Consider the following 21,871-nt stretch of genomic DNA (forward strand, 5'->3'; position numbering starts at 1 on the left):
GTGTACTTCATACTGTACAGTTTAACCGGTCAGATACTACAGCCCACCCACTTCTGTTAACTTTAAAGAGCAAATCTAAACTAGCATCTCAGAATCTCCCTCATGTCTGTCCAAACCTCAACCACTTTCTTTTTTCTCTTAAGCACCAGAGCAAAAAGAATAAAAAGCACCATTAATCTCCATAAAAGTTGTTCGGGGCACGTGCGCGTTGAACTTTCAGCCTTATGCTCATCATTTGAGAGCTTTTTGTGAGGAATAGACTGAAAACCTCAACATGTTCACCATTCTTTTTGGTCTTTTATTTGAATGTTGTGCATAGTTATTATTATGCAAGTCGATATTGTGATTGTATTCGTTTACCAATTCCAAACGACATCATTCTTAAATAATGCTATTTATTTTGTATATCATCATTAATATTTGACATATCATTTCCAATTAAAAAATGCTCATGTTTGGATGTTTTAGCTGGTTTACTTTTACATGTAAAATGGTCTAAAAAGGAGATGTAACTTGCACTGAAAATTTTACAGAAATGTGTATGCTACATCTACATGTAGTTTACATGCAATACTACAGATGCTGCCAAATTTCGGTGGAACTTTTACACCAGGGCAGCAGGAGAGTAAAAACAAGAGAGATTAACTGCAAAGTAATTCACTGTTTAAATAAGTTATTATATAATTTCTTATTTCATTTTTCATTTTGGTTTGACATATTAAAATATTTCTGTGTAGACCGAGTAATCCATATTTACATTTTTGCAGTTTTTTTAATTGGTTACCAAAGAAACATTTCAAATCATCAGAGTTGTAATAACTATCATCATTATATTTAAGTTTCCATGTAATATTCATGTTTAATTGCAGCTTTATTATTTATTTATTTAAAATAAATACAATTAGTATGAAATTATTGCATTACTTAAAAATGTAATTGTGTTTTATTGCACTTTTTATTGTTTTTTAATTGTTTTAAGTACTCTTAATATTAGATGTGCTTAAACTGTTGAAAACTTTTAGGTTCAAACGTTCATAAAACGTTCTTTAAGTAACATATTTCAGATTCGAAAAAATGTTGAAGCGCCCTCTAGTGGATTTGTCATTTAAAAACGTACAACAAAACACCCTAAGTAACACATTTCAAATTGGAAAAAATGTAGAAGCGCCCTCTAGGGGTTTTGTCATCTGAAACAGACAACAAAACACATCCTAAGTAACACATTTAAAAAAATATTTTTTTGAAGTGCCCTCTAGTGGATTTGTCATTTGAAACGTACAACAAAATTTACCCTAAGTAACATGTTTTAGATTTTAAAAAATGTGCAAGCGCCCACTAGTGGATTTGTCATCTCAAACGTACAACAAAATGTACCCTAAGTAACATTTTGCAGATTTGCAAAAATGTAGAAAGGCGCCCTCTAGTGGATTTGTCATCTGAAACGTACAACATACCCTAAGTTATGTTTCATATTAAAAAAAAATGTACAAGCACCCTCTAGTGCTTTTGTCATCTCAAACGTACAACAAAATGTACCCTAAGTAACATATTACAGATTCAAAAAGTGTAGAAGCGTCCTCTAGTGGATTTGTCATCTAAAACGTACAACAAAACATACAAAAGAAACATATTCCAGATTTGCAAAAATGTAAACAGCGCCCTCTGCTGGATTTGTCAGTTAAAATGTGCAACATGTTTCAAATTCACAAAATGTAGACAGCGCCCTCTAGTGGATTTGTCATCTAAAACGTACAACACAACACACCCTTAGTAACATTTTTCAGATTTTAAAAATGTAGAAGCGTCCTCTAGTGAATTTGTCATCTGAAACGTACAACAAAACACCCTAAGTAACGTATTTCAGACTTTTTAAAAAATTTTGACATCGCCCCCTGGTGGATTTTTCATATGAAACATACATCGAATCGCACCTTGAGCACCCATCTTTTACATTTTACAAAAATGTAGGAAGATGTACGTAATTCAAATCGGGGCAGACTGCAATTTTAATGCAAGAGGGCTCATAATTTGTGAATTTATATTAGTGCTTTTCATGCAATGTGAATCTCCTTGCACCATGATGTCAGTCTTTTCCTTCTGTAAAACACCACTGGTTAGTGTGTGTGTGTATATATATATATATATGTGTGTGTGTGTGTGTGTGTGTGTGTGTGTGTGTGTGTGTGTGTGTGTGTGTGTGTTTGGCTGCAATGCACACTGATATTGATCATAGATAGTGTGTTATTTACTGCGTGTGCCGCTACAGAGAGTCAGCCGGTTCTCCAATCTCATTAGCCAGAGCTGCCATCTATGGATTTACAGCCTCTGCCCGTTCCCCTGGACCTGTGAAGGGGGGACTGTAATGCTGTGTGCTATAAACACTGCTGTTGTGTTTTATGATTGGATTCATTGTGTAACTCATTGCGTAACTCATTGATCATTGCTTTATATACTGGAATCAGTGAACATTTTAAAAGCATTTCTGTTGGAGTTTTGTTTTTTTAAGGTGTGGTGTTTAATATTACATTTTTATAGAAACCTTCCAAAACATGAACATACACCAGAATACATTTTATTTATTACAGATTTTGGCTCATATGATGATTTAAATGCTTTGAGTTAAATATGTTTACTTAGAGTTTGCTTACAGCTGTGCATATTCTTCCATCAAGTTTGTTTTGCGTGGGAAGCAAGTGACAAGCTAATGCAAAAGTAACTGAAACTGCACTTCATCAACTGGTTACCGGCTCCGATACAGAACACATTTCCATGGACTCCAATGTTAAAATGGCCAACTTTACAGCATAAAAAGGTGGTTACAGCCTTTGTTTACAGCATATTTGGACAACTTAATTTTAATTTATTTAATTTTTGTTTGTTTAATATTTGCTTATTATTTTTTACATTTTTGTATTCATTTTATTTTAATTCACTTTTTATTTATTCTCTATTTTGTTTTGCTATATAGATTTTTTATTCATTTTATTTTTTATCATTTTATTTGTATTTATTTTAATCTATTTAATGTTTATTTATTTAAATTTAGATAAAATTGATTTGTTTCATTTTAATTAGTTTAATTTTTATTTAATTATTTAATTTAATTTATATTTTATTGTATTAATTTTATTTGAATTCATTTTATTTGAATGCATTTCATGTTATTTTATTATTAATTATTTTATTGTTATTCATTTAATCTGTGTTTATTAGTTTTAGATTATTAATTTTTTTATTTTTTTATTTATTGACCATTTTATTCATTTTATTTTAATTCACATTTTTATGTTCTATTTATTATATATTATTATTATTTATTTTGTTGTATAGTTTTAAATTCATTCTATTTTAACTGTTTTTGCAAATATTTTATTTTAATCTATTTAATCAAGTTAAATTATTTTACTTTTAATTATTTTATTTTCAGATGTAAATTTTTATTTATTTTATTCTGTTTAATGTTTGTTTGTTTTATATTTATTTATTTATTTATATTATATTTATCATTATTTTTAATCACTTTATTTAAATTAATATAATTTTAATTTAATTTAATTTTTAATTATTTAATTTTAGTCGATTGTAATTTATTTTATTTTTATTTTATTTTATTAAATTTTTATTTAATTAATCTTTGTTTATTTTAAATAAAATTTTATTTAATAATTTTTTTTATTTTTAATTGTTTTATTTTTTCTATTTTAGTGTACATATAGTCTTTTTAAATTATTTTATTTTTCAATTTTATTTAATTTTTAATTATTTGATTAATTTATAATTTTTTATTTTATTTATTTATTTATCCCTTTTGTAATCTGGAGTTGTCACAGCGGAATGAACCTCCAACTTATCTAGCGCATGTTGTACACAGCAGATGCTCTTCCAGATGCAACTCATCACTGGGAAACACCCATACACTCTCAATCACACTCATACACTACGGAAAATTTAGACTACCCAATTCACCTATCGCGCATGTGTTTGGACTGTAGGGGAAACCAGAGCACCCGGAGAAAACCCACGCCAACACGGGGAGAACATGCAAACTCCACACAGAAATGCCAACTTGCCCAGCCGTGGCTTGAACCAGCGACCTTTTTGCTGTGAGGCCACAGCACTACCCACTGCACCAGTACACAGTCATTTACTTTTTTTTTACATATTTGATTCATTTTACTTGAAATTTATTAACAATTTTTTTAACGCAAACCACTTTCTGCTCTCCATATGGATGGTGTTTTTCTGCAGGATAGATCTGAAAGTTTTACACATGCTGTGTGGTGTGAGATTAAAGAGACACAGTCATATTTCCAGCATCTTTTCCTCTGAACGTCAGTCAGTCAGAGTCCTCCTGGTGTATTTCTGCAGTTTCTGCTTCTCAGTGTGTGATAAATAATGCCTCAGACCTCCAGTGACTAATTCAGTTGCCATCTGTGTGTGTTGTTTATCAGCTCGACCCTAAAACCATAGGCGTTATTATTAAAAATCCACTTTTGCTCCAAAGAAAACGCTCTTTAATAAAGAATTGAGCTACTGGGCCGATCAAATTTATGAGCTTACAACTTAATGAGCCCCGAATATGTAAATATGACAGTGTGTGTTTGTGTTTTATTTGAGCACATTTGAAGAGACTCTTGTGTGTAATATGAACACCACAAGGCTTACAGTGTGATTTAAATGATTTGTGGTTGAATGAAAACAACAGGTCAAGTCATTTTAGATTTCTGTTATTGCCTTCTTCGCTTTATGATCTGCATTAATGTCACTGGTGGTCTGGCTGTGCAAGGGATGATGGGAAATGTAGTGTAAACATACAAACCTGTCACTGCTTTAGTTTTAGTGAAAATCTTTGGAAAAAGTGTAAAAATTACAGATTATAACAGGCACAGATTTCATCAAGAATTGGGTATTTCATTTTTAAAGAAATGTAGTAGCCTTACCCCTGCAGTATTTGGTTTAACAGAGATACAATTTTCTAGTTAACTTTAATCCTTCTATTTGGGTAATTTGGCACTCTGCTTTTGATTGTGGTTTGTTTGATTATTTTTTTATTTTATTTTTATTTATTAAATTTTTTTACCCTTCATAAATCTTATTTTTATTTATTTATCATTTTTTAATTTAATTTTTATTTTACTTTACCTTTCATATATCTCTGGTATTTTTACATTTTATTTTATTGTATTTTTTTATTTTCTATTTAATTGCCTTTTATTAATATTTTTAATTATTTAATTACATTTTTACAAAATTTATTTTAAATTGTATTTTATCTTTTATATATATATATATATATATATATATATATATATATATATATATATATATATATATATATATATATATATGTATATATGTTTTTTGTTTCATTTTTTATTTAAATTTATTTTTAATTTCTTTGTATTTTTAATTTACTCACATTTTTTATTTAATTTAAATGTAATTTTAATTAATATATTTTATAATTTAATATCATTTATCAAATTTATATATATATATGTGTGTGTGTGTGTGTGTGTGTGTGTGTGTGTGTGTGTAAATAATTTATATGAAAATAATTTAATTCATATTCATTTTATTTAGTTTTATATGTCAAAAAATATAATAAATAAAATAGAATTATTTATAATTGATTTATTTAATTCATTCATTTATTATTCATGTAAATATCCATTTATACAATTTTGCTATTTTATATATAAAAATATATTTCATTAATTAAAAAATTTTTTTAAAATTTATTTTAACATATTTTTGGTGTCATAAAGTCGTGGCTGAACAAGATTAAACTTGCCAGTAGTGACCGTGTGCTGGAGTTTGTGTGCCTTCATCTCACAAATATGATTCTTCTGACACTCTTAGTTGGAAGGACGAATGTACGAGATGTAAATAAATGAGGTTTTCCACTGAATACACGGAGGCAGGACTTTCCCAGAAGGCCACTTGTCCTCTGAACACTCTTAAGTTCAGCCATTTATCATGTTAAGAGGCTTTTTGTCTCTGTCGTTTGCATAATGTGAGTCTCTTTACTCCGCAAACACTTGAGGACAACCGGGAAAACAGAGAGCTTTCTTTTATGAAAACAGTTTTGCGCCCCACAATGCCTTTTCTACTCTTAAATGAAGCTCTTATCATTTACTCACGCTCTGTTATTGTTTATTATGGTCTGTGTTTTCATGTCTTGAATGTGGATTTTGATTTAATGTTTGATTTAATTGAAAAAGAATTTCGCTTAAAGGGGTTAATAATTTTGTCCTTAAAATGGTTTTTAAAAAATTAAAAACTGCTTTTATTCTAGCCGAAATAAAACAAATAAGACTTTCCCCAAAAGAAAAAATATTATAGGAAATACTGTGAAAATGTCCTTGCTCTGTTTAACATCATTTGGGAAATATTTGAAAAAGAAATATCCCAGGAGGGCGAATAAGTCTGACATCAGCTGTTTCACCTTGTTTCCTCCAGTCAACTCTTCACTGACTGTCCTGTCCTCTCGCCTGGGTTTCAGGTATATTCGAGCGGAACAGAAGCTGAACGCCAGCATCTCCAGCAATGGCTGCAGGGATCAGTCGGAGCAGACGGTGGTGTTTCTGGAGCATGTGGTGGTCCGAGTCCTGATCGTTCACCCGCGTAGAGGAGACCTGGAGATCAACCTGATCTCACCGTCAGGGACGCGCTCACAACTGCTGGCTCAGAGGTAGGAAAAATGCAAAACAAAGATGATAAACTCACAAAATGAGAGAACAAAGATGATAAAAATCTGATTTTTGTGAATAAATTGACTGATTTTGGCGGTTTCAAAGTTGATAAATCCTGCATTATTTCTCTTGAAGGCAAACTCTCCAAGATTTGACAAAAAATTAGCATGTTTTTGTGACATTTCTATGTCCTCTTGAAGTGGCTTGCGATGTGCCTTCATCATTTGCAATGCATTACATTGTTTTCCAGCTGCAGCCTAAAGTGATGTATACAAACTATATGGTATACTATGACCAGGGATACAATCAGCCAGTGCAGTCGTCCTCCATAGTGAAAAAGCGGCATTTTTTGTCTGCCGGTTTGTTTACTTGGGAGTTCCATTGGCATTTTTACGCATGTTAATTCTGACCAATCAAAAAGCAGTTTAGGAAATGCGTTCAATAACATCTGGCCAATGAGTGATGTGGATTTTGTCACATGACTGCATTCTGGTTCTTTTCAACTGGTTCGGACCAAATCAATCAGTGTGGTGTGAAAAGGACCCAAAAACGGCAGAAAAATGCTACAATGTATCATTTGTTGCCCTTGGTCCAGACCCAATGAACCGAACTACAGATGTGAAAGCAGGATCAAAGCCTAAAAGGGTCAGTTTCAGAGAGTTACAAAACACTATTATTGTGGTATTTTGAGCTGAAACTTCATAAACACACTCTAGGGACATCAGAGACTTATTCTACATCTTAAAAATAGGGACCTTTAAAGGCAATTTTTCCAAGTTTTTACAAAAAATAATAATTTGCGACTAAAATGACAGAACTTGTGGTTATTTTTCCATTGAATATTGAAAACTCAGCAGATTTTTGTGAGTAATTTTGTGGCGAGTTTTCACATTTTTCAAACTTTGCATAATTTATTTTATTAGTCACTTTAAGATTTCATGAACAAAATTAAGATTTTTGTGACTTAAATGACTGATTTTGGGGAGTTTAAATTATATAAATTCTGCATTATTTCTCTTAAAGACAAACCCTCCAATTTTTGACCAAAAAAGTCTAATTTTTGTGACTGAAATTACAGATTTTGTGTTTAGAAATTTTTCATTTTTATCATCATTTTTTGAGAGGGGAATCTGCTGCTATAATGACACACAGGCATTTGTAGCTCCGCCCATTTTTGAAAACAGCACAGTCTCATTTGAATTTAAAGTGACAGTCACCCAAATGCCACAATTAGGATGAAAGCCTAAAAGGGTCAGTTTCAGAGAGTTATAAAGCATTATTTGTGTGATATTTCGAGTTGAAACTTCACACACACACACACACACACACACACACACACACACACACACACACACTAAGAACATCAGAGACTTATTTTACATCCTGTAAAAAGGGACATAACAGGTCCCTTTTAATTTGCGACTAAAATTATTGATTTTGTGGCAGGTTTTTAAAATTTGGTGGAAAAAAAATCCTATTTTTGTGATTATTTTGTGGTGAGTTTTCACATTTTTTAAACTTTCTATCATTTTGTTTAAAGGTAGTCCCTTCAAGATTTCATGAACAAACCTAATTTTCCGAAAATATAAGATTTTGTTTTTCAGGTTTTCAATTTTTTCTAATTTTGAGATTTTTGCAATTTAAATGACAGATTTTTCAAGTCAACATCACCTTTTCAAATATGTTTACTGAGAATAATGGTGATGTGTTCAATAGTTATTTTCCCAATGTTTGCTATATAGAAGTTTAGCGAATAAAATTAAAACTCGTTGCTATAATGTCACATGACGTGGATCACACATCAGAAGAGAAGCATATTTTGACAACCCAAGGCTTTGCCCAGCAGACAAGCACATTTTATTCACAGATACTATAATGGGTTTTTTTATGTGAAACTTTAAAGATGGCTCTCTGTGACAGGGCGGGAATTTGAACAATGTCCCACCTGCCCAAAATACACTACCTGAAAAAAGTCTTGTCGTCGAACCCAGTTGTAAGAGCAGCAAATAATTACTTGACTTCTAGTTGATCATTTGGAAAAGTGGTAGAAGGTAGATTTCCCTGAATCATCTGTTCAACTGAATCCCAATCATCACAGATACTGCAGAAGACCTACTGGAACCCACATGGACCCAAGAATCTCAGAGAAATCAGTCAAGTTTGGTGAAGGACAAATCATGGTTTGGGGTTACATTCAGTATGGGGGCGTGCGAGAGATCTGCAGAGTGGATGATCAACATCAACAGCCTGAGGTATCAAGACATTTGTGCTGCCCATTACATTACAAACCACAGGAGAGGGCAAATTCTCCAGCAGGATAGCGCTCCTGCTCATACTTCAGCCTCCACAGCAAAGTTCCTGAAAGCAAAGAAGGTCAAGGTGCTCCAGGATTGGCCAGCCCAATCACCAGATATGAACATTATTGAGCATGTCTGGGTTAAAAGGGAGGAGGAGGCATTGAAGAGGAGTCTTGATGAACTCTGGGAATCCTGCAAGAAAGCCTTCTTTGCATTCCAGATGACTTTATTAATCAGTGATTTGAGTCATTGGAGAGATGTATGGATGCAGTCCTCCAAGCTCATGATAGAGTCAGACACAATATTCACTCTGTTTCCACTGCAGCATGACTATACTGGATATTATTTCTGTTAAGTGACAATTCTTTTGTTTAAGCAAAGCCAGAACTTACGGTCCTAATTAAATAATTAAAAATCAAGTCATGATCATATTTCATTTCGGTAAAATAATTTAGAGGTTTTTGCCTTTCATATGAGCCACTTCTGATACCAAATGATCAACTAGAAGTCAAGTTATTATTTGTTGTTCCTAAAACTTGGAAAGACGACAAGGCTTTTGTCAAGTTAACACAAATGTTTGTGACATTAACTTGATTTTGCGTTAAATTGCCGATCGCGGAACGCAAAATCCTGGAGGTTCTGTAAACGGTAAGTTCATCCAAATATTTTCACATGATTTCAAGTGAAGGGCTTATAATTTGGACTTCATCTGTATTTTTTTAAAACAAACAAAAGCTTGAGTTTAATATCTTTTACAATCCTGAAGTTTTTATCACTCATACAAATGCAAGCACACTACCGTGGTATTATCCGTCTTTTACCATAGTGTATTCTGCAGAGCTGCTCTGGTTTGTGTCACGCGGGAAGCTTCAACCTGTCAATCACGCGGCGGTTTGAAATCCTCTCTGCTCTTTTCTCTCGTCTTCAGTGCGGTTTAGTATTCTCTGAGCAGTTTTCCTCGCGCGGTTATGAACACTGAAAGATCCTGAGCTTCATTCTCATGACCCTCATGAATAAAACTCTCACACACTCCACATCACTCATTCTGCTGCAGATTTTACAGTGGCATCCAATACAAGAGCTGAATAGCATACACAAGTAAATAATAATGATAAAACTAGTACATGTAAACAGTGAAAGCATTTTAAAGGGGACCTAATATGCAGAAATTACTTTTATAAGGGGTTTAAACACAGTTGTGTGGGAATATAACCAGTTTAAAATGCTAAACATTTATTAATTCTACTTTTTTGTAATCGCACTTCATTAAAACAGTCTGCAGAAACACATTGATTGACATTCTCCCTTTGTATGTGTCATCAGAGGAGGAAAAACTCCGGCCATTAGTGACATCTCTCCGTCATTAGCTTAAACAGCCCTGAGTGAGAAGCAGCCGTCCATCATTTCCACCTGCTCAATATAATATCAGCGACTAATAGGATTATAAATGTGGAGTTTTAGATGCACAAATGAACAATGGATTCTCTATAAACTTACTTCTTCCATGCGCAGTTTATTAAACAGATTAGTCAGGCAGGCAACGGTTAAAACAGGGGCAAACAGAAGCAGACAGGAAATCCAGGATCGTTGTTAAAAACAGGCAAATGGTCAGTTCAGGCAGCACAGAATCAATAACGATGGTAAAACAAGGCAAGGATCAAAACACAGAAAAGACTAGACCAGTGGCTCTCAAACTTTTTTCATCAAGTACCACCCCAGAAAAAAATTGTCTCTCCAAGTACCCCTAAAATGAGCGGTATTGAAATACAGTAGCGTATTAGGCCCAGTAAATCCGCTGCAACTCTGCACTGTTTAAAATACGTGGCAGATTACCTAAATATAGGCTATATGTCATATATGGCATATTGTATACATCATTTTGGTAAATTTTGAAATGTGTGTAGCATGTACATGACATATTTCATTCCTCCGCGTACCACTAGAAGGAAGCCTGCGTACCACTAGTGGTACACGTACCACAGTTTGAGAACCACTGGACTAGACAATGAAAGCTTAGTGGTGTTAGAGAAAACAGTGAATAAGACTCAGTAGTGTTTGTGAAAATGAGGCATGTCTTTATAGTAATCATTGGTCACTTAGAGGACTGCATCCATACATCTCTGCAATGACTCGAATCACTTATTACAGGGCCGATCCCACTGAACGTGCCTTTACATTCCAAAAACGCAAGGCGCACCTCACTACCTTTTTTGTTGATGAGAAAAAAAACCGTGGTGCGCTTTTTATGTTGCTAGGCAATGATTGAATCTGCTGCACAATGTGCAAAAGTTGCTGTTCATATTAATATAATTTTAATGTTTATTATTATTGTGATATTCTAGATTTGTGAGTCATACAGCACCTGATAACCAGGGCCAGACGGAATCTGCGGACGTTTTTTTGCAATTTCTGCAGAGAATTTTGGTAAAAATCTGTGGATTTCGTGCAGAATTATTTTGGGAGTATCCAGCGGAGTATCATAACTAAAACCTTAATATATGAAATAAAAAGTAATAAATTACTGAAAAAAAAACGGAATAAATTCAGATTTACACATTTACCCAAGTAATAAACAGAATTAATGATGGGCTAAAAATCTGCAGAAATCTGCAGAATTCTGCGGAAAATCTTCTGCGTGTGCAGATTCCGTGTGGGCCTACTGATAACTCAAAAAAGCAACCACAAGCCTCTCCTCCATCTTCAAAGTCTCAATTGTCTTGACAACGTAAACACTGCAGGCACCTCAACAGAAACCCCACCTCTGCTTCCATTTGATTGTAGAATGAAACTGACTGACTGATGTAATGCCCTTTTTCCACTCAGAGTTGACTTCTTTTAACTTAAGCGCAGTGCGCGCAATGGCAAAAACACGAGGCACAGCAGTCGGTTAAAATGCGAGGCGCGCAGGGCCCATAAGCAGCACGCACGACGCTCGCGGCCTTTAGTAAACCATTTTAAAAAATCTATTCTCAACGCAAAAAGTGCTCTCGGTGTGATCGGCCCCTAATAAAGTCATCTTTAATGGCAAAGAAAGCTTTCTTACAGGACTCCCAGGCTTCATCAGGTTTCTTTGTGTTCATCTTCAATGCCTCCTTCGACTTACCTCAGACATACTCATTAATGTTAATGTCTGGTGACTGGGCTGGCCAATCCTGGAGGACCTTGACCTTCTTTGCTTTCAGGAGTTTTGCTGTGGAGGCTGAAGAATGAGGAGCAGCGCTATCCTGCTGGAGAATTTGCCCTCTCCTGTGGTTTGTAATGTAATGGGCAGCACAATTGTCTTGATACCTCAGGCTGTTGATGTTGCCATCCACTCTGCAGATCTCTCGCATACCCCCATTCTGAATGCAACCCCAAACCATGATTTGTCCTTCAATAAACTTGACTGATTTCTGTCTGATCTTGAGTCCATGTGGGTTCCAGTAGGTCTTCTGCAGTATTTGTGATGATTGGGATGCAGCTCAACAGATGATTCATCTAATAAATCGACCTTCAGCCACTTTTCCAAATGATCAGCTACAACAATACTTTTAGTGTGTGTATGTGTGTATAATTTCATGACAAAAGCATAAAATTGAAGTTCAATCAAAGATAATAAGATAAAGTGAACACAAGGCTGTCAAGTCAAAATGAATCAAGTTTCTCTGTAAAACATGCAAGCAAATATTATTAGGTAATATTTAATAGTTTTGCTTGCTTTAAGGAGAAACAAAGCTGGTTTAACTTGTATACAAAATAATATTAGGTTTTAATGATATTTAGACTAGAAACAAGACTCAAAATCTAAATAGGAAAATCATTGAGTGCAGTGTGCTACTCTTCAGAGTTTAAGCCCTCCTACAAAACAAACAATAAAAAAAGATGTTCGCAGAAATAAATTGCCTGTCTTTTTTTTTTCTCCATGTCTAACAATGTCCGTCACTCCGGATTGTTGACGTGAGCGTCCCTAAACTCTCGCTTCTCCACAGAAAGCCTATTGTTTTGACTTTCCACGTCTTATTTACAGCATAAAGATTGAAGAGCTGTCAAATCCGCCCCTGCACAAACATCTCCCACCGAGCGTCTGCTTTTATGAGCGCAGACATGACAGCCTAATGGGGCTTCCCGCATGTACGGAGAGTATTTATTATGGGCCACCAGTCGCCCTGCGCTCCTGCTCTCTCACCCCGGCCTTTCAGCACTAACGCTCATATTGTAGAGCTGATGGAGCGTCGTCCAAATGACGCCTACGAAATTGCCAGGAAAGACATTCGAGTTGAATTATGTCTCGTGCTGGAGAGGGATGCTGCGGTCAGGACCTCCCTTCATCCCATTTATTCAGCATGAACACTGTCTGTGGCAAGCTGTTTCAACTGATAATCGAGACTTAATAGAGAGTAACGCTTTATTTAAAAGGGGCCTATTGTGCAGAAATCACTTTAACGAGAGATTTAAACACAGTTGTGGTCCAACAGTGTGTGAATATAACCAGGCGGTTGGGATGGTTGGCGGTGTCGGGCCCCCTAATAGTCCCTGAATCGTCCTAACTTCCCTCAATTCCAGCGACGCCCATGCCTACTAATAATATTCATTTATTCGTTTTTATTTTGGCTTAGTCCTTTTATTAATCTGCGGTCGCCACAGCGGAATGAACCACCAACTTATCCAGCATATGTTTTTGCGCAGCGGATGCCCTTCCAGCTGCAATCCATCACTGGGAAACATCCATACACACTCATTCACACACATACAATTTAGCCTATACCACATGTTTTTGGACTTGTGGGGGAAACGCACAGGGAGAACATGCAAACTCCAAACAGAAATGCCTACTGATCCAGCCGAGGCTCGAACCAGCGATCTTCTTAAATAAATACTAAATAAATTATTAATCATGTCTACTTGTAAATTGAATGTATTAAATGTTCACTCAGCTTGCCATACGCCAGCATATGCCGAACACGGTTCAGATTTACATGGTGTGGCGGTAGACGAAAGCATGCAGATGTTATGTGCGAAACACTGTCCAAGCCTGTAAACAAGAGCCTCGTGTTCAACACTGGTCGTCTGCAGAGCTCTCATTAGTAATGCGGTTGTGGATTTGTTTCAAATGAAGCACTGGTGGTCTCAAAGCTTTGCTGGCAGCAGGACCTGCTTTGCTTACGTAGAGTTTTTGTCTTGTTTCTAGTCCAGATATCTCAAAATTCTTAAATCAAGAGGCTTTCAGGACAAAAATATTGTCTTTTTTTCTGAAAAAATCTGTCAAAATTAAGGGAGTTTTTACTGAAAACAGACGTAATAATCTGCCAATGGAGTCAGCAAAATAATCTAATTTCAAAGCCAAAACAGGATTATTTTACTTACAACATTGTGGTAAGATTATTTTGCTTGTTTTAATTATGATTCAACAAAATAGAAGCGGCTAAACTTTAAAGATACTCTTTCTTCTGTGAAACATTAAATACTTTTAGGATATATATTTTTTCCCCTACAATTTTAGTCAATGACTTTAATTGTTGTTTCCTAAAAAAACACTGTAAAAACAGTTTTAAGACAGCGGTAGAAACCATACAATGAGTTTCAGATATTTGTGATAAACTACCATATTTCATTAACGTTTAGCATTGCACAAGGGTTTTGAAGTACCATTCACTCATAATACCTTTGTTACACAAACAAAAACACATCCATAAGCATGTGGTAATGAAAAAGTGAACAAAAATGAACCAAAGCTCATCACAAATGTGTGTGTATGTGTGTGTGTATATATAGTTGAAGTCAGAATTATTAGCCCCCCTGTTTATTTTTCCCCCCAATTTCTGTTTAATAGAAATAAAAAAATGAAACACATTTCTAAACATAATAGTTCTAATAACTGATTTATTTTATCTTTGCCATGATGACAGTGCATAATATTTAACTAGATATTTTTCAAGACACTTCTATACAGCTTAAAGTGACATTTAAAGGCTTAACTAGCTTAATTAGGGTAATTAGGCAGGTTAGGGTAATTAGGCAAGTTATTGTACAATTATTGTATAATCTCTGTAGACTGATGGCATTTCATGTCACTCAGCATTACAATCTTTAAAATGTGAGCAAAATCACCTGTTTTGTCTTCGCTTTAGACATTACGCTAGAGAATCATTCAAACACTAGCTTTTCTGACCGTCAGCTGCAGTTCTGAATGAGTGACGGAAGAAAGTAGTTCCTCATACAAAAGGGTTTTTAGACTCCTGTTTGATTTTCTTTTTTATATACACGATTATGTCATTAATCTGTTGTATAAACGCTACATTACACTCGGAGCATTGCGGTATGAGTGTATATCGTTACTGGTGGGCCACTAAGGCAAACGCCTCCCACCAATGCTAATATACAGCCATATTGCACTGCTTGCGAGTGTGATACTGCTCATGTGCATATTTATGTATGTATGCATGCATGTATGTATACAAGTCAGAATTATTAGCCCCCCTGAATTATTAGCCCACCTGTTTATTTTTTCCCCAATTTCTGTTTAACGGAGGGAAAAAATTTTTTCAACAAATCTTTAAACATAAAAGTTTTAATAGTCTCTAATAATTGATTTATTTTATCTTTGCCATGATGACAGTAAATAATATTTGACTAGATATTTTTCAAGACACTTCTATACAGCTTAAAGTGACATTTAAAGGCTTAATTAGGTTAACTAGGCACTAGGCAGGTTAGGGTAATTAGGCAAGTTATTGTATAATGATGGTTTGTTCTGTAGACTATAGATTTTTTTTTGCTTAAAGTGGCTAATTATTTTGTCCCTATAATAGTGTTTAAAAAATTAAAAACTGCTTTTATTCTAGTCGAAATAAAACAAATAAGACTTTCTCCAGAAGAAAAATATTATCAGACATACTGTGAAATTTTCCTTGCTCTGTTAAACATAATATATAAAAAAAGAAAAAAAATCAAAGGTGTTCATGCGTGCATGCGGGTGAGTGAGAAAGAGAGATCAGGGTTTGACTTTAACACCCATCAACCCACCAAATGCGGGTAGATTTCAGCGTTAAGACAGACACTCCGACTAGCCACTAAGGCTAGTTGAAAATAGTTTTCCTGGACAATAATTCTTAAAAACAGGGTTCAACAATAAGGATGATCCAATACTTAATAAAGGTGTTCTTAGAATTGAGAAGCAACATGATTGACAAAAATAATTACATTCGCGGGAGCAATAGAAATTAGGTGAATGCTGAATGAGAGGATAATCGCGCGCGCTAACTGTTTAAAACGCGTGCGCGCTCCCATTTCCTTGAGTGAAGCAACTGTGACTACAAACACAACTGATGTGATCGGTTCTCTTTCAAATAGACTTGACAAAAAGTGATGAACATGCACCCACGGTCTTACTGCTTTCAAGAGTTCCAGACTTGTCTTTTTGTAAGCAGCACCGGTTGCTTTCACTTTAATCCTTCTTTGAACAGATTATTTATAGGTCTAATGTTAACCGTGTGTGTGATCATCCTTTCATTGTTGCACGGTATGTTTTTTACCTGCTTGCTTTTGTGTTAACATGGTTTAATTATCATTTTTTTACAATAACATTGCTTTAATGGGAGATTACCTCCCCATTTATGCGTAGTTAACTTTTGATCTGGGACCTTTAGCCAGGACAGATTACTTTGTAAATGTTTTGTTAAATAAAAAGTATAGTATACAGCTATATGTTGCTTGTTTGTTGCTCGTAAGAAATAATTGTTGATGTTTGGTGTGGTCAGAGATAAACTTGGTAAATCCTTCATTTTGAGCTCTGAAAAGTCATGTGAAATAAAAACTAATTGTAATACTATGAAACCCATTTGCTCATGATTATTGAGCAAGCTCGACACACAAAAAGTGAAATGAATGAGGAGGCATGTGGAGATAGTGTAAAATTTAAATCAAGGAGTTTTAGCACGTCAAAGCCATATTTATGTGTATAAAGTATATATTTCCCAACAATAAAATTGTGGCTAGTGAAATCGAGTGGCTTTAGATTTTTACTGAAGCATTAAAAAAAAAAAAAAGGTGTAAATTAGTCATTTTTACAGTGCAGACTTTCATTGTAACCTTTTTACTGTTTTTTTTTGCCATTATAATTATTCATTATTTGCATTTTCAGATTTTTACTGTGGTATATTTACTGTTTTTCTTTACAGTTTTTTTTTATTGCAACCATTTTTTACAGTGAAATACATTTCACCCAAATATAATCATGATCATCTGTGCTTCTCAAATGAAAAAAAATCCACATTTCACTAAAAAAGGGCCTTTGCTGTTTCTTCAAACTCCTTATTTAAAATGAGCTGAATCAACACAATTCTTGAGGTATTTTTTTTAACAACATAATTGTTTTGTGTTCAATCCACTTCAGTTTATAAAAACGGTCCCACTTTATATTACGTGTCCTTAACTACTATGTACTTGCATCAAAAATAAATACAATGTACTTACTGTGTTCATAATGTATTTGAGAACACTTGTGGTGCTCTTGAGTTGGGATAGGGGTTGAGTTATGGACAGGTTTGGTGGTGTGGGTAGGTTTAAGGGTGGGTTAAGGTGTAGGGAATGGTCAGCAGTGTATTTACAATTGTAATTACAGAAGTTAATTACAGATGTAATTACATACAGGTTTTTAAGCAAGCATAAGTACACAATAAATACATGTATTTACATAACAAGTACATTGTAACAAATTATCATTTCCTGTGTAAATACATATTAGTTAAGGCCACTTAATATAAAGTGGGACCGTAAAAACTAATAAGTAAACCTAATTCCTTCAAGTTGTCCCAACACAATTGTGTGGAACCCTGTTTATTTTACAGTGTTGGCATGGCATTAGAGCAAGCAGATGAAGTCCTGCTCTTCATTTTTTGGTTGCTCCGTCCCTTTAATATCCAGCACGGACTGTAAAAGCAAACAGGGGAGCTGTATTTACAGTAACTCACCTCGGCTGGAGCACTTTTGCTCTGGCGTGGCTGAAGTTTCCAGATCTCTCACACACAGCCAGGCTCTCCATCTGCTCCTCCATCATGATGATGCAGTGCAGTGACGTCAGCTCTCCTCACAGGTGCAAACACAAATCAGACGCGTTTCCAATGGAGCTGCCAGAGCATCTGCTTTCCATGATGAGGAGCAGATCTGTGCAGCGTCTCTTTCTTCTCTTCAAGAGCGAATCTTAACACTCCACTTAAGTTCACCAAAAAGTGAATGTTTACTCACTGTTTATCCACTATTTATCCCTCAAGTGGTTTCAAACTTTTATGAGGAACACATTTGGAGAGGAATTAATTGAAAAGCTGTACAGTTAAATGCAAAAACTGTATGGTGTGTCTTTTGCGATTCCTAAAACAGGATTTATTTAGTCGTGAAAAGTGTTTTTGTTATGTTTATTTATCATTGATGTTCATATTTGAGGACAGTCAGTCTTCAGTTCCTCAGCATTGTGATGAACAGAGATGCAGAAGTAAGAGGGTCTTTACTGTCTTCTCTTTATATGGATTAATTGAAACACTGAACCATTGATCTCTGTGTGTTTGTCAGGTTGTTTGATAACTCAAACGAGGGCTTCAGGAACTGGGAGTTCATGACGGTTCACTGCTGGGGTGAGAAAGCAGAGGGAACCTGGACGCTGGAGATCTCAGACTCCCCGTCTCAGCTGCGCAACCCAGAGGTCCTGGGTGAGTGTTTCACTTGGTTTTACTTTGTTTTGTTTTATTTAATTTTTTAACAATTTTATTTCAAAATTTTAAACTTGTTTTGTTCTTAACTTATTTCAATCTTAACGATCTAAGCGCAAAGTCTAAAGCTAATGGCACAAAAGCATTAAGGGTTAAGAGCATTAAGAGAAGACCGTGTATACACGTTTTGACCTGTGGTGTCGTCAAACTGCTGAAATGAACTTAAATTACACTTTTAGTGTTGATCGTACGGATAAGATCAATGCATCAACCGAATCTGTTATGTGTCTACTTTTTGTTGTGTACACTCACAGCAACACCCCAGAGGGTTAAGGATGGAAAAATACACTCTGGTCTAACAGGGTTGTGCTTATTCTGTGCTTATTGTGCTTATTAGTTATGGGTGTGTTTTGAGAGTAACCTGCAATAAACCAATCAGATTCTCATCTCCCATTCCTTTTAAGAGTCAGTTGCGTCGCACCATGATGCATTAGCAGTGTTGGGCAAGCTACTTGAAAAATGTAGTGAGCTAAGCTATTAGCTCCTCTACTTAAAATGTTGCGTAACTACACTAAAAGCTACCCTCTGGGAAATGTAGCATGCTAAGCTAAAAGCTACATGGCTATTTATACGTCTAAGCTATTTTTACAATTTTCATTTTAAATCGAAGCAACTTAAATCCGAGTCAATCATCTCTTAGTGATCAATAAAACTGTCAATGAAACCTAAACGGGTGACGCAGTGGTGCAGTGGGTAGTGCTGTTGCCTCACAGCAATAAGGTCGCTGGTTCGATCCTCGGCTCAGTTGGCGTTTCTGTGTGGAGTTTGCATGTTCTCCCTGCGTTCGCGTGGGTTTCCTTCGGGTGCTCCGGGTTCACCCACAGTCCAAAGACATGCGGTACAGGTGAATTGGGTTAGCTAAATTGTCTGTAGTGTGTGTGAATGTGTGTGTGTGTGGGAAGTTTCCCAGAGATGGGTTGCGGCTGGAAGGGCATCGCTGCGTAAAAATGTGCCTGATGAGTTGGCAGTTCATTCCGCTGTGGCGACCCCGGTTTAATAAAGGGACTAAGCTGACAAGAACATGAATTAATGAATGAAACATAGTTCAGTTCAGTTATTTACTGTAAATAATATGCTGTACTCAGGGGGGGTGATGGCGGAGGGGTGGCGCAGATAAAAGTGAAGAGGATAGGGGAGTCACGGAAGAAGGCGAAAGCGAACATCGAACAGCGGAGGAGGGCGATTGAGGAAGGGGATCAGTAAAAAAAAGGGGCCGGATCAGAATTCTGAAGTTTCGGGTCCGGCGTGTTTCGGCAGAAATTAAACCCTGGCTGTACTAAACAGAAACACATTATAGTATATAACAGTTAAAACAAAAAATCCATTAAAATCAGATGTTACACATTTAAAATACTATAGTAATTTATAATCAAGGAAAATATTTTGGAATAAGCATTATAGTGTGTGTGTGTATATGTATATATGTATGTATATATATATATATATATATATATATATATATATATATATATATATGTATATATATATATATATATATATATATATATATATATATATATATATATATATATATATATATATATATATATATATACTTAAGTATTATTTTTATTTTTTGAGCACAGCATCAGAAATTAAGTTATTGCATCTTAATATGTACTTCTCGAGGTATGGTCACGAGGAATCCTGCTTCAGAAATAACTCTTCTCCCTCAGTCATCTTTCCACCAATCAAGTTTCACCAGAGGTGGCAGTAATGCACCTAAAACTTTGTTGTCGACCACCATAACACAGGAAAAAGAAGAAATCATTGTTCTCGCCATCATATGGCTTTATTTTTATCGGTTAGACACCGGCCTCACAGCACCCTGAATGCCGGTGCCGTCACTTATTGATCCGCGATCGGTAAATGTAGCTTGTGTGGATGCTATTGCGCTACTTGACTAATAAAATAGCTTAGCTACTGAAAAGCTATTTGATTTAGAAAGTAGCAACGCTACCGCCACCCTACTGAGAAATGTAGTTGTAGCGATGCTACTGCCAAACACTGCGCATTAGCTATTTACATGGCGGACTTTGTAAGTGGAAAAACTGAACGCTTCACTAGAGAGAAATCTGTTAAATTGACCATCTGCAGTGCGAAGATAAAGAATGAGCCTCCTCGATTAGGCCTCTTTACTTTCTCTTTACATTTACTCTTTACTACTTTATTTTTGTGGATAGGGAAATGGTGGAAACTCTCTCCGCTGAAGACATCCATTAGCCGACATGTTTAATTTCTTGTGTTAAGCACAAAGATAGTGGTTTTTATATTTAAACATTTTTTAAAAATATTTGCAGAAAATAATAATTTTTGTAACATTTCAATCTTTTAATATATTTTCATATGTTCAGATATTTGTGTGTTGCTGTACATCCTGCATGTATTAAGCAGTGTGTAAGCGTTTGGACCCGCACAGGCGTATAACTAACGTGCTCTGAGCTGGACTTTAGAGCAGCATGTGGTTGGTCTGTGGCACTATTTCAGTTTATCAGAATAGCAACGTGCCAACAATACGCCTTAACACACCTCCATTTTAGACCAGCACACCCGGTCCACAAAGTGGTGCAAAATGGATTTGCTATTTAAACAATGTGATGTAAAAATGTGAAATATACAGTTGCACTGGTCTAATAGCAACACATCACATCAAACACACTGGGTGAATGATATGAATGATATTCATTGTTTAACCTTTTACATTCTTAACTTTTTATCTGAGTTTTTAAGCTTATTTTTCATTTGTTATTACTAATTTTCCGTGTCTTCATTTAATTGTATTTATTTCTTATAATTTTATTTTGCAGAATTTTTTTTTTTTTTACTTTGGGTGCATGAATTGTACAACTTTTTACATTGCATTTTGAAAATAAACAACCAGTATTCCTAATCTTATAATAATATTTTAGAATTGTAATTAATGAATTAATTTCAGATTATTTTTATTTTATTTATTTTTATTGTAAAAAAAAATTTATAATGATTTTTTTCATAATTAGTAAATTTGTTATTCTTTTTTATGTCTTTATTTAATTATATGTATTTTATTTAGTAGATATCTGAGTCTCTTGGTGCATGAATTGTAATTACTTTTTACATCAATTGGCACACATTTGGCACATTTTACAATACTTTTGGA

At 34.8% G+C, this 21,871-nt stretch overlaps 1 protein-coding gene across 14 annotated transcripts in view; it reads left to right on the forward strand.

The window, feature by feature from the left end:
* pcsk6 (proprotein convertase subtilisin/kexin type 6) overlaps nucleotides 1–21,871 on the forward strand; it is a 174,036-nt gene that overhangs the window by 102,455 nt on the left and 49,710 nt on the right. For all 14 annotated transcript variants that reach the window (XR_012383102.1, XR_012383101.1, XR_012383103.1 and 11 more), the window contains exons 12-13: nucleotides 6,506–6,694; nucleotides 18,536–18,672. Coding sequence is in view for 3 of the 14 variants with exons in the window: in XM_073908047.1 (XP_073764148.1) it covers nucleotides 6,506–6,694; nucleotides 18,536–18,672 (326 nt within the window). In the remaining 11 variants the exon portion in view is untranslated. The remainder of the gene's footprint in view (nucleotides 1–6,505; nucleotides 6,695–18,535; nucleotides 18,673–21,871) is intronic.

Source organism: Danio rerio, chromosome 7, assembly GCF_049306965.1.
Source record: "Danio rerio strain Tuebingen ecotype United States chromosome 7, GRCz12tu, whole genome shotgun sequence".
NCBI classification, from domain to species: domain Eukaryota; kingdom Metazoa; phylum Chordata; class Actinopteri; order Cypriniformes; family Danionidae; genus Danio; species Danio rerio.